This window comes from Penaeus vannamei, chromosome 2 (genome assembly GCF_042767895.1).
Source record: "Penaeus vannamei isolate JL-2024 chromosome 2, ASM4276789v1, whole genome shotgun sequence".
Classification (NCBI taxonomy): Eukaryota; Metazoa; Arthropoda; class Malacostraca; order Decapoda; family Penaeidae; genus Penaeus; species Penaeus vannamei.
This window is the reverse complement of record NC_091550.1, coordinates 30,209,484-30,221,983: the sequence shown is the minus strand read 5'-3', so window position 1 is coordinate 30,221,983 and position 12,500 is coordinate 30,209,484. Positions and strand designations below refer to the sequence as shown.

Here is a 12,500-nt window from a genome sequence, read left to right as displayed (position 1 = left end):
TGTTATAGCTCGTGTGGTTGGGGCTCCTGTTATAGCTCGTGTGGTTGGGGCTCCTGTTATAGCTCGTGTGGTTGGGGCTCCTGTTATAGCTCGTGTGGTTGGGGCTCCTGTTATAGCTCGTGTGGTTAGGGCTCCTGTTATAGCTCGTGTGGTTGGGGCTCCTGTTATAGCTCGTGTGGTTGGGGTTGGGGTTCCTGTTATAGCTCGTGTGGTTGGGGTTGGGGCTCCTGTTATAGCTCGTGTGGTTGGAGTTGGGGCTCCTGTTATAGCTCGTGTGGTTGGGGCTCCTGTTATAGCTCGTGTGGTTGGGGTTGAGGCTCCTGTTATAGCTCGTGTGGTTGGGGTTAGGGCTCCTGTTATAGCTCGTGTGGTTGGAGTTGGGGCTCCTGTTATAGCTCGTGTGGTTGGGGCTCCTGTTATAGCTCGTGTGGTTGTGGTTGGGGCTCCTGTTATAGCTCGTGTGGTTGGGGCTCCTGTTATAGCTCGTGTGGTTGGGGTTGGGGCTCCTTTTATAGCTCGTGTGGTTGTGGTTGGGGCTCCTTTTATAGCTCGTGTGGTTGGGGTTGGGCTTCTATTATAGCTCGTGTGGTTGGGGCTCCTGTGTCAGGGGTTTTGTGTTGCCCTGATTTGGTGGGTTCATGGAGACACAATTCTGGTTCAGCTGTTTATTGATAGGAGATGGCTGGAAGGTAGCGTGGCGCGGGTTATTGTGGGCAAGGAAGCCCAAGAGGGGCGCCGAGCGGGGCGCGCGTGGGGGAGCGCCCCTAAGGAGAGGTGTGGTCAGGGCCGTGGGCCCCGGTCAAGTGTGTTGGGTCAACTGAGCTGTAGGTTTCGAGCGCTGGTCGCGGGTCCCTAGCAGTGGAGACGCGGAAAGGAAACCCTTGTTCCTCAGATCGCTCGGCATACGCTACTAACCGTCGCCCCCGACGGGATGAAGCTGGCTCTGAAAAAAAAGCACACCAGAGGCAGAGACAGGGCGAGAAACAGGAGGGCAAACAGGGGGGGGGGGGGTTGTGTTATAGCAGGGGCCGTAATCAAGATAATATAATCAAGATATATCAGATTGCAAAGATTGTTATTACAAATATTTTCATGAATTTTCAATTTTTATTATATTTTTTCAATAATTCACTGTCCAAGGATAGACAGAGGAACATGCTTAGGGAGACAATTGCAATAGTCCGCAAGGACTTGCTTGAGTTGCAATTGTCTCAGATAGCAGGAGATGAAAATCTACGAGAGATAAGCATTGTGCAGAACTACAAAGGAAGCAAAAGGTGTCGCAGTCCGCAAGGACTTGTCTTGAACGACGAACTTCCTTGGAAAAAAGAAAAAATGCAACAATGCAGAGTTCAGAAGTGTGCAGTGCAATAGTGCATACGGTATACGTCTGACTAATAGTAAATGTATCAATTCAACGAAGTTGTCTAGTATATCACACGTCATCAACAACAATTTGAGGCAAAGCAATAATGAAAACAGGTAATGCAGTCCTTATACTTCGGGAGCGACTCATTACATCAAAATATACTTCCTCAAGACAACATTTGCACGGAAAAACGTAATGCAAGATAAGAATACACGGTTGGCGCAAGTCGATTATCATCCGGAGACAGTACGCATGTAATTCTTGTGCAATTAACGGGTTTCTGCGGGACTATGTGCGAATGTGGCTGCGTGAGTGCGTAGACGAGTTGATTAATTTAATGAGTGGGAGTTATGAAATGAGTAGTCAGAGTATAGCACACGAGAAGAAAATAGAATGTTGATAGATATATTTTAGTTTTTTAGAGTCATTAGTAATGTGTTAAAGTAAGGGCGAGAGTGGGTAAGAAAGGAATAGGTTAGCGTGGAAGTTGGAAGAAATAAGCGAAGGGTGGAAGTTGGAAGAAATAAGCGAAGGGGAGGAGGAGTGGGTGGGCGGGAGGCTAAGGTAAAAGAGGTATGGATGGAGATTGGGGGGGGAGGGTCAGGTATGTAAGCGGGGGTGGCAATGTAAGTTGAGTTTAATGAAAATAATCACCGATCTGACTGCACGAAAAAAAAAACATTCACACTAATAACAAAAAACTTACGTTAATTTCAATATTAATCAACTACTATGCGAAATCATAAAAATGGTACTTTAATTAGTACGTAAAATGAATGAAACGGTGACTGGTTTGGGTCAGCTTCCCTGAGACAACTGACCCGAAAGACAACCCTCGTGGTTGTAAATGATACTTAAAATAAATTCCCTGAGGAAGGTGATGACGTGATGACCCAACCGTAGAAGGGACACATCATCCAGCTCATACGCAGACTGCAATTGGGTATCCACCTTGGGGAATACCAGCGAAAATCTCACGTATAGCGATAAGAATGCGCGGCGCGGCGCGTAGATCGCCTCTTGCGATGTGTGCATCTTTGCACGTACAGAACAACTTAACATTAATTATCTTAACCTAATTACATGTCCATACCCAGCTGGGGGTCGTCACCAAGGACCATGTAATAATGATGAGGTGAGGTTCGTGATTAAGATAAACGAAAATCAAGAACAATATGAAATCGTAGTAGCTGTATAATATAATCAATCTCTAACACGGAGATAGCTTAATAAGATATACATACAAATAGCTTGAATGTAATTTAAGTTGTGCGAAGTCAGATGGTGGGGAGGGGTATTTTACCTGAGTAAGGTCAAGTGAGGTCATTAACCAAATATACGTTAAAATAGCAAGAGCTAGTATATACGAGACTAAATAATATTGTGAAAAACAAGTACACAATAATCAAATTACAGATAAATGAACATGAATAATTAAAGAAAAAAATATATCTATAAAGAAGGCGAATAATTATCGAAATATACTTCGGAATATGCACAAATATACTATAATAATAATGTAAAAACAATTCGTTGAATTATGCTAGTATTATTATAGTTCCCGATATATTCATGCAAACCGGAAGTAAATTCATCACTCTGTCGTAAATACGTTGATAACGGGATAATGATAAAATCACAATGTTATAGGACCTGACTTGATTTCACCTGAACAACCATGTGAGGTCATTCGCACTATAAAACGAATATAACACTTTATATATAAAAAAATACTACTAAAGTTATTCATATAAACATACAAATGAGCAAGGCACACTGTTTTTGTATAAATATAGATACGAAAAGAAAAAATATAAAATTTTATCGCTGTAAAAAAAATAACACTAGCGGACTAGAAATATTGAAAATAGGTAGAAAGGAAGGGGGGATTAACGGGTGGGGGTTAGGAGAGAGGGAGGGGGTTTAGGATGGTAGTGATAGTAATAGCGGGAGTGTAAGGAACGGGTATAGGTGGGAAGCGTCGGGAAAGAGAAAAAGTTTGTGCATAATTTAAGTAAATTATTTAAATATTCCAAAATATCCCACAAATGCATATTTAAACCGAGCCTAAATAAATGCACTTAGTAATATGCCAAATTAACGTCGATATAGCGTCGGTTTATACACTGGAAGATAATAAGAATAAGAAAATATACCAAATATATGGCAATGCTTGTAACTCTAGCCACGTGGCTTAGTATGATTAATTTAAAGAAAAATGCACGGCCTAGTTCACCCACATAAATGAAAGATTTAAGCATTGCTAACGATTTATGCTAACTAGGCTAGCATGAGAGTTAGAAAAAACACGCCAGAGAAAGAAAATGCACTCTCGCAAGTGATAAAAATGGGGATTGATTCCCTTAAAAAAGCGACGATCTACCATGACGAGAAAAAGAAAACATGGTAGATAACAGAAAGAAGAAGAAAATGCACTGTGCACGAACACTTTAGTAGATATTTGAAAAAAATCACTGCACTTGTATAAAACGGCATGCACACATAGGCGAAGAAAGGGGAAAGAAAAGGAAATTGCCAATGGTGTACTTACAGTTTTTCGGAGGCTTGTTGTTCGTGTCATCCGCCGCTTGCCACCAGTTGTCAGGGGTTTTGTGTTGCCCTGATTTGGTGGGTTCATGGAGACACAATTCTGGTTCAGCTGTTTATTGATAGGAGATGGCTGGAAGGTAGCGTGGCGCGGGTTATTGTGGGCAAGGAAGCCCAAGAGGGGCGCCGAGCGGGGCGCGCGTGGGGGAGCGCCCCTAAGGAGAGGTGTGGTCAGGGCCGTGGGCCCCGGTCAAGTGTGTTGGGTCAACTGAGCTGTAGGTTTCGAGCGCTGGTCGCGGGTCCCTAGCAGTGGAGACGCGGAAAGGAAACCCTTGTTCCTCAGATCCTGTTATAGCTCGTGTGGTTGGGGTTGGGGCTCCTGTTATAGCTCGTGTGGTTGGGGTTGGAGCTTCTATTATAGATCGTGTGGTTGGGGTTGGGGCCTCTATTATAGCTCGTGTGGTTGGGGTTGGGGCTCCTGTTATAGCTCATGTGGTTGGGGCTCCTGTTATAGCTCGTGTGGTTGGGGTTGGAGCTCCTGTTATAGCTCGTGTGGTTGGGGTTGGGGCTTCTATTATAACTCGTGTGGTTGGGGCTCCTGTTATAGCTCGTGTGGTTGGGGCTCCTGTTATAGCTCGTGTGGTTGGGGCTCCTGTTATAGCTCGTGTGGTTGGGGCTCCTGTTATAGCTCGTGTGGTTGGGGCTCCTGTTATAGCTCGTGTGGTTGGTTTTGGGGCTCCTGTTATAGCTCGTGTGGTTGGGTTTGGGGATCCTGTTATAGCTCGTGTGGTTGGGGTTGGGGCTCCTGTTATAGCTCGTGAGGTTGGGGTTGGGGCTCCTGTTATAGTTCGTGTGCAGCCGATTCTCTTCAAATCAGTCGTTTTAGTCAGAAGGTTCATGTGTTCAGACCACGCCATCATTGGGCTCTCCTTTGCAGTCGTACAAATTCACACTATTATTATTGTTATTGTCGATTTGTTTTCTTTTTGTTTTTGTTTTTTTGCGTTTACAGTGATTGGTTAAGGGCGTGCTTTGGCCCTTTATTCATTTTCTCCGCCTGTTTATGGCTTGATTTTAGAACAGATTTGTTGTCTGTAAACGAGGCTAATTTTCCTCCCATATCAGCAGATCTGAAAGAGGCCAGGTTAAAATCGGCTCATTGTTTTAAGTTCTGTGTGTGATTGAAGTAGGTCTGTTATTTCACTAAGAATTTTAGAATCCTGACGGTATTCATAATATTATGTTATTCGTAGGATTCCGGGCGCCATTCTGAACAAGACATTTTTGACAATAAACTGTTTCAGCTCTACCATGTTTGGGGTTTTAAGCTCCTCTTGGTTTTCATCTCAAATTTCTCTTTAGAGAAATTTCTCTTTCAGAATATAATCAACACCATTTTTTCGATTCATAGCAAACTACTTTTTTACTGGGAATGTGATAACTTTCCATTTTCCTGTGTAATGTTTTATTTTCTCACAGATAAATTCTCCACTGAGGCATTAGGAATGGCATCCTTTCCCTTTGGGAAATATTTCTTGACTGAAAATAAGCATTGTCTTTCATCCCTCTCAATGCTCATTCACGTCAACTCACAACTCGGCTCAGTGCGGTTTGGCGCGAGTTTTCCCCTTTGGATATTTCATGGAAGTTACAATGAAAGCTCTTTTTCAGGATGTCCTTCAGAACAACAACGGTCGCCGTCGACGATCGCTTACCACTCTCCAGGACGCGATGGAAGGAGAGCAGCTGAAGCCCTTAGGGTCCTTGGAGTCCCTGGACGAAGAGCAGCTGAAATCCTTGGAGTCCCTGGAATCCCTGGACGAAGAGCAGTCGACGCCCTTGGAATCCGTGGAAAGCCTGGAGGAAGACAAGCTGAAGCTCTCGGACTCCCCGGAGTCCGAGGAGGGCGAGCATTTGGAAGTCGCGTCCGACCGAAACCCGAGCGCGCGACGCCTCTCCTTCTTCGAGGATTTTTTCATCCGACTCCCGCAGGCGCTTGGACTGGTCAGGAAGGTGAGTCAGTGTCATTATTTGTACTCATTTTCTCGCATTGCTTGGAAACTGGGAATCCATATCAACGTTTGTCTACTATATATATTCAATTTGGAAACATTTGCATGGCGACTTTACTAGATTTTCTTTTTCCCTGTGATATATATATATATATATATATATATATATATATATATATATATATATATATATATATGTGTGTGTGTGTGTGTGTGTGTGTGTGTGTGTGTGTGTGTGTGTGTGTGTGTGTGTGTGTGTGTGTGTGTGTGTGTATGTGTATGTGTATGTGCATGTGTGTGTGTGTGTGTGTGTGTGTGTGTGTGTGTGTGTGTGTGTGTGTGTGTGTGTGTGTGTGTAGGCCATATCCAGGGAGCTAGTGGGCTGTATTAGCAATTATCTCATTATGGGCAGCTGCCATATATTACCTACACATACCGAATGTTTATACTATGATCAACATAAAAAGTCAAAGGAAGGGCCCGTGATATTTGATATTACCAAAATGTAATACAAGCACCATTTTAACAGTGCAAGTGGTTTGAAATCATTTAAACATTTATGTTCCCAATTTTCACATCATATAGAATTAACAAATCTGATTTTAAACTGTAGAAGGATGGCTGGTCATGTACACAGACACAGTTAATGAACTAAGCACCTAAGCTACGAAAGAGATGTGTGGCTTATGATTATTAGCTACTGCTGTGGGAGTACTGTGGGCGTGGGCTGGCAACATGAAGGCGGCTGCTAGTCTGACGTGTCTAAAGGTTTCAGCGGTCCATCTTTTCACCCAGCTAGTAGTTGACGAAATTATCAATTGAGATGAGACTCTTTAGGTACCTTTGCCTCTATGCAAATTTTTTACCTTTTTGTCTTATCTGTATTAATACTATATGATTATTTTAGTAGAGTCAGTCAGTCGGAAACACAAAGTGCATTATATACACTTTTACATTTCTCCACTCTTTTTCATTACTGATTCCTGCTTTGCTTTTACAATTATTAAAGAGAAGGATAATGATTCTAAATATTATTTTGGCCTTGCATGTGTTTCCTTAATATGTTGATAAAGGTTTTCGTTGTTCAGTTGTTGGTAAAGGACGTCCTTATACCAAAGGCTAGTTTCCTCTTTTACCTTTAGCTTCCCTTCAGATGTGTATAGGAATGCAGCGCACAAGAGTATGGTCGGTTCATGGAGTTGAAGATCATGAACTCCATTTGCATGACAGCGAATGGGCTCACGACCCCATGTTTTGATTGCGGTATAAAGATACAACTGGAAATTATATCACAATATCATAATTCGGTGTTGTGAAATACCCTCAATCTTTAGAATTATTCGTCGATTCCTTTGTCCTATATATATTCATCTGCATTGAGTCTGAATTATAGTTTTTACGTCACAACTCGCATGACGAAATGTCTTAAATGAACTGAGAACAATTAGTATTTTGTTAAGGAAGTATCCTGGTGTGAAGCCTTATTTGCATTTAATTACTTTCGAAATGAAAGTAAATTACCATTATAACTTACGTCAATTCATATCATGTCCTGTTCATTTATAACAGCGTTGCTCTCTGAAAAAAATCTAGATTTATACTCGTCAATACACATCATAGGGACAAAAAAGACAATTGCTTAGTTTTTTAGACTTTTGTGGAATAGGTCTGTTTCTCATAATTTAACGTCGAGAGCATGTTCCAGTTGTGACTATTATTTTGAAATGATTAAAGAAGACACTAAAACATCAAAGCATAAAACAATACATGTGTATTGGTCCAACTATGTGTTCTCTCCCTCCCTTCCTCACTCCTTCCCTCCCTACTTCCTCCCTCCCTCCCTTGCCTCCTACCTCCCTCCCTTGCCTCCTCCCTCCCTCCCTCCCTCCCTTGCCTCCTCCCTCCCTCCCTTGCCTCCTCCCTCCCTCCCTTGTCTCCTCCCTCCCTTGCCTCCTCCCTCCCTCCCTCCCTCCCTCCCTCCCTCCCTTGCCTCCTCTCTCCCTCCCTCCCTCCCTTGCCTCCTCCCTCCCTCCCTTGCCTCCTCCCTCCCTCCCTCCCTCCCTTGCCTCCTCCCTCCCTCCCTTGCCTCCTCCCTCCCTCCCTCCCTCCCTTGCCTCCTCCCTCCCTCCCTTGCCTCCTCCCTCCCTCCCTCCCTCACTTGCCTCCTCCCTCCCTCCCTCCCTTGCCTCCTCCCTCCCTCCCTCCCTCCCTTGCCTCCTCCCTCCTTCCCTCCCTCCCTCCCTCCCTCCCTCCCTTGCCTCCTCCCTCCTTCCCTCCCTCCCTCCCTCCCTCCCTTGCCTCCTCCCTCCCTTGCCTCCTCCCTCCCTCCCTCCCTTGCCTCCTCCCTCCCTCCCTCCCTTGCCTCCTCCCTCCCTCCCTCCCTTGCCTCCTCCCTCCCTCCCTCCCTCCCTCCCTCCCTTGCCTCCTTCCTCCCTCCCTTGCCTCCTGCCTCCCTCCCTCCCTCCCTCCCTTGCCTCCTTCCTCCCTCCCTTGCCTCCTCCCTCCCTCCCTCCCTCCCTCCCTTGCCTCCTCCCTCCCTCCTTCCCTCCCTCCCTCCCTTGCCTCCTCCCTCCCTCCCTCCCTCCCTCCCTCCCTTGCCTCCTCCCTCCCTCCCTCCCTCCCTTGCCTCCTCCCTCCCTCCCTCCCTCCCTCCCTTGCCTCCTCCCTCCCTCCCTCCCTCCCTCCCTTGCCTCCTCCCTCCCTCCCTCCCTCCCTTGCCTCCTCCCTCCCTCCCTCCCTCCCTCCCTTGCCTCCTCCCTCCCTCCCTCCCTTGCCTCCTCCCTCCCTCCCTCCCTTGCCTCCTCCCTCCCTCCCTCCCTCCCTCCCTCCCTCCCTTGCCTCCCTTGCCTCCTCCCTCCCTCCCTCCCTTCCCTCCTGCCCGTCCCTTCCTCCTCCCCTCACTCCCTCCCTGCCTCCACTCTCCCTTGCCTCCTCCCTCCCTCCTTCCCTCCCTCCCTCCCTTGCCTCCTCCCTCCCTCCCTCCCTCCCTCCCTCCCTTGCCTCCTCCCTCCCTCCCTCCCTCCCTCCCTCCCTTGCCTCCTCCCTCCCTCCCTTGCCTCCTCCCTCCCTCCCTCCCTCCCTCCCTCCCTCCCTTGCCTCCTCCCTCCCTCCCTCCCTCCCTCCCTTGCCTCCTCCCTCCCTCCCTCCCTCCCTCCCTTGCCTCCTCCCTCCCTCCCTCCCTCCCTCCCTTGCCTCCTCCCTCCCTCCCTCCCTCCCTTGCAGCAAAACCATGGCTTCTGATTTCCTCCAGCAGAACCGAATCGACCGCAACGGACGTGACGAGGCGGCCATGACCGTGGGCGGCTTCCTCACCTCGCGCCTCAAGATGATTTCCTCCATCATGAACTTCCTGCGAGACCCGAGTCCTATGCGGGTTCGCCGATCCTTGCCGGTGAGTCCTCTGCGGGCGGGCTCCGCGCGGCGGCGTCGCGGCGCTCGTGGCCCGCGCGGCCGGCCTCGCTCGGGGAGTCACGCGCATGCGTCGCCGCCCTCTTATTAGGACATTTTTCAAGACAGTTGATGAACAGTTTGGCTCGCCTTGCTTCCACGATGGCTCCGTCGTCTCCTGTGATGCTACTTTCCCTGGTCTTTTCCCTCCTTTCGGGCTTTTTAATGCCCTCTTTATTGCCGCTTTTGATCGGGGCATTTCTAAGGTAATTCTGGAGCTAAGGGGTATTTTGGGGTCGAGAGGGCCCCTAAATCACTCACTTGATTTTTGTAGGGGGTCTCCTGGGACACCTTTTTTAGCGAGGGTGGACATGCACTAATGGAGCTATTCAGTGCTTTGTCTGGAAAGTCAGCACCCTCGGATGCATAAAATTGGGGGTAGGGGAATAGCAATAACTTTTGAACTAAACAACATATAGTCATGTATAACCACTCATTTTGTAGCTTGGGAAGGACTACTCAAACCAAAAGTCAAGGTCACCAGAGGTCAAATAATGGCCCCATTAGCGTTTAAGCCTACTCTACCCTTTTTAAACAGAAATGTGTTGCGGTCACCTTGTAAACAGAGGCATATCTAGTTCTTTTTGGTGATGGGGATGTAATAGATCATTTAGAGTACAGTATTTTACAATTTTTTGGCCAATACTTGCATGAAATACACATTTTTCGTAACTCCCGGGGGGCATGTGCCTCCTGCCCCACCATTAACTACACCCCTGCCAAATATATTATGAATTAAATGGGCATTTGCACCATTGCCAATAGCAGACAAGATAAAAACATGACCAGAATTTATAATTTTAGTCGAAGATCGTGTGATGGAAGCTGAAAGCAATGACCCGTTGAAGCATTTTTATGACATGAAGCACAAATAACAGGAGACTTGAATGTATTTCAGTACAGGTTCATACTAGTTAAAACAAAACAAAAAAAAAACTTTCTTGTTATATGCCCTGTATTAATACACAAAATATTTAAGAATACATAAAGATTCTCCATTTCATGTATGATGTCCAAGTCAAAAGGCCCTATATTTGAGACGTGTTAAATTTCACCATTGTTTGACCTCTGGTGACCTTGACCTTTGGTTTGAGTAGTCCTGCTTACATTCATCTTGTAGCTTCCTTCCTAAGCTACAAAATGAGTAAGCTACTTACTATATGTAAGCTACATGACTATATGTTGTTTAGTTCAAAAGTTATTGCTATTCTAGTTTCCCCTTTTCAGACAAAACACTGAAAAAGGTGTCCCAGGAGCCCCCCCTACAAAAATCAAGTGAGTGATTTAGGGGCCCTCTCGACCCCCAAAATGCCCCTTGGCTCCTGTACTAAGGCATTTACACCTGCCTTTGGCTGGTTATTTGATTTGCATAGGCTTTCCACAACTTTAATCAAACAATTTCATGTCACCTTTCCACCGAGCTTTTTCTCATATATTTGATATTTGCTATACCGAGTCTCGTCTTTGTTTTCTTAACGCTTGTTATTTTTATTTATGAAATATACGCACACATTCCCTCTTCTAAGTAACTGAATCTTTGCTAGCTCCGTTCATTCTTTTTGGTTCCTGTCCGACGCTGTCGCCCGTACGTCTCGTCCCTGACTTTGCTTTGGCGAAGGCCATGCTCTGCGGTGCTGCCTTGGTCTTCAGGCTCATTGAGCTCTTGCTGCACAAGGAGGCTATAAGTATATCCTTGGTGTTGCAGAGTCCGTCGGGCGGCGACGGGGAGCGGCCGGAGGAGCAGGACCCGCTGCGCAGCGCGCGCTCCCGGCGCTTTACTCGCGGCATGAACGCCTGGTACGGAGACCTCCTCGGCCGCAACGCCGAGGGCGAGGAGGGAGCAGGTGGAATGGCGGCCAAGGTGAGGGCATCGCTGGAGCTGGGTGCGGGAATTTCTCCCTGAATTGGTATTTGAAGGCACATCACATACACCCATGAGCACATGCTCTCTCTCTCTCTCTCTCTCTCTCTCTCTCTCTCTCTCTCTCTCTCTCTCTCTCTCTCTCTCTCTCTCTCTCTCTCTCTCTATCTATCTATCTCTCTCTCTCCCTCTCCCTCTCCCTCTCTCTCCCTCTCCCTCTCCCTCTCCCTCTCTCTCTCTCTCTCTCTCTCCCTCTCTCCCTCTCTCCCTCTCTCCCTCTCTCCCTCTCTACCTCTCTACCTCTCCCCCTCTCTCCCTCTCTCCCTCTCTCCCTCCCTGATAATGATAATAACGATATCATCATTTTTATCATTATCATTATCATTAACAAAATTAATATCCTCATTATTATTGTTATTGAAATTCTAATGGTGATAACAGGCCAAAATGATGATTTATTAATCATTAGGTAATGAATATGATAACGTTAATGATAAGGATGATAGCACAGTGATATTGACAACGCTGCTGAAAGAGAGATTACCTGTAACTCAACTCCGCCAGGTCGTATCCCTGCTGGGCGGCGGGCGTGACCTGCAGGCCGCCGCCAGCGCCGAGGCGGTGCCGGCTCTCCTGGAGGCGACGCGGGCGCTGTCTGGCGACGCCCACCCGCACTGCCTCCAGCGCGTCCTCTGCCGCATCAGCGCTCAGCAGCAGTCGCTCTCCCTCGCCCCGCGCCTCGCCCTGCAGTTCCTCAGGTGAGGATCAGCAGCGCCTCCGCAGGGCTTTGGTTGGGTGGGCCAGTTGGCCCGGAAGAGGGCAGGGTTAAAAGGTTGCACGGTGGCTGGGGAATGAGTTTTCCTGCTTCCTAATTTATCAGTAAGGGTAATACCTCTCTATCTATCTATGTATTTTCTCTCTTTTCGTTCACTATCTATTGTTCCTCCTCCTAGCACCTTCCTCCTAAGCCAAGTCCCTCTGTGTCCGCAGCAACACACTGGCCGAGGGAGCGGCGGGCCCTGAGGACCACCTGAAGGCCGTCGCCGCTGGCCGCCGGGGCGAGGATTGCGAGAAGTCCTTCCCGCATTGCCGTCAGGATCTGCAGGAGGACCCACGGCTTCCTAGCGAGCGTGGGGGTCAATAGATGGCCCGATTTTACCAAAGATTTCGTTGTTACACTGTTTTATAACATGTATACGGTTTGCTTATTTATGTATTTATGTACGTTTTGTCCCTCAGCGATTGACAGAAGCCTTGCCGTACA

The 12,500-nt window shown here is 47.3% G+C and overlaps 1 protein-coding gene across 1 annotated transcript in view; it reads left to right on the top strand.

Annotated features, from left to right (window-relative positions):
• The window catches only part of LOC113823101 (uncharacterized), a gene marked incomplete in the record, with an annotated part of 25,089 nt that overhangs the window by 12,109 nt on the left and 480 nt on the right, over positions 1-12,500 (top strand). Inside the window, 5 exon segments of the mRNA XM_070131885.1 lie at positions 5,588-5,929; positions 9,182-9,319; positions 11,081-11,236; positions 11,801-11,994; positions 12,227-12,500. The exon segment at positions 12,227-12,500 is cut by the window's right edge and continues 480 nt beyond it. Of these exon segments, the coding sequence (XP_069987986.1) occupies positions 5,588-5,929; positions 9,182-9,319; positions 11,081-11,236; positions 11,801-11,994; positions 12,227-12,380 (984 nt within the window).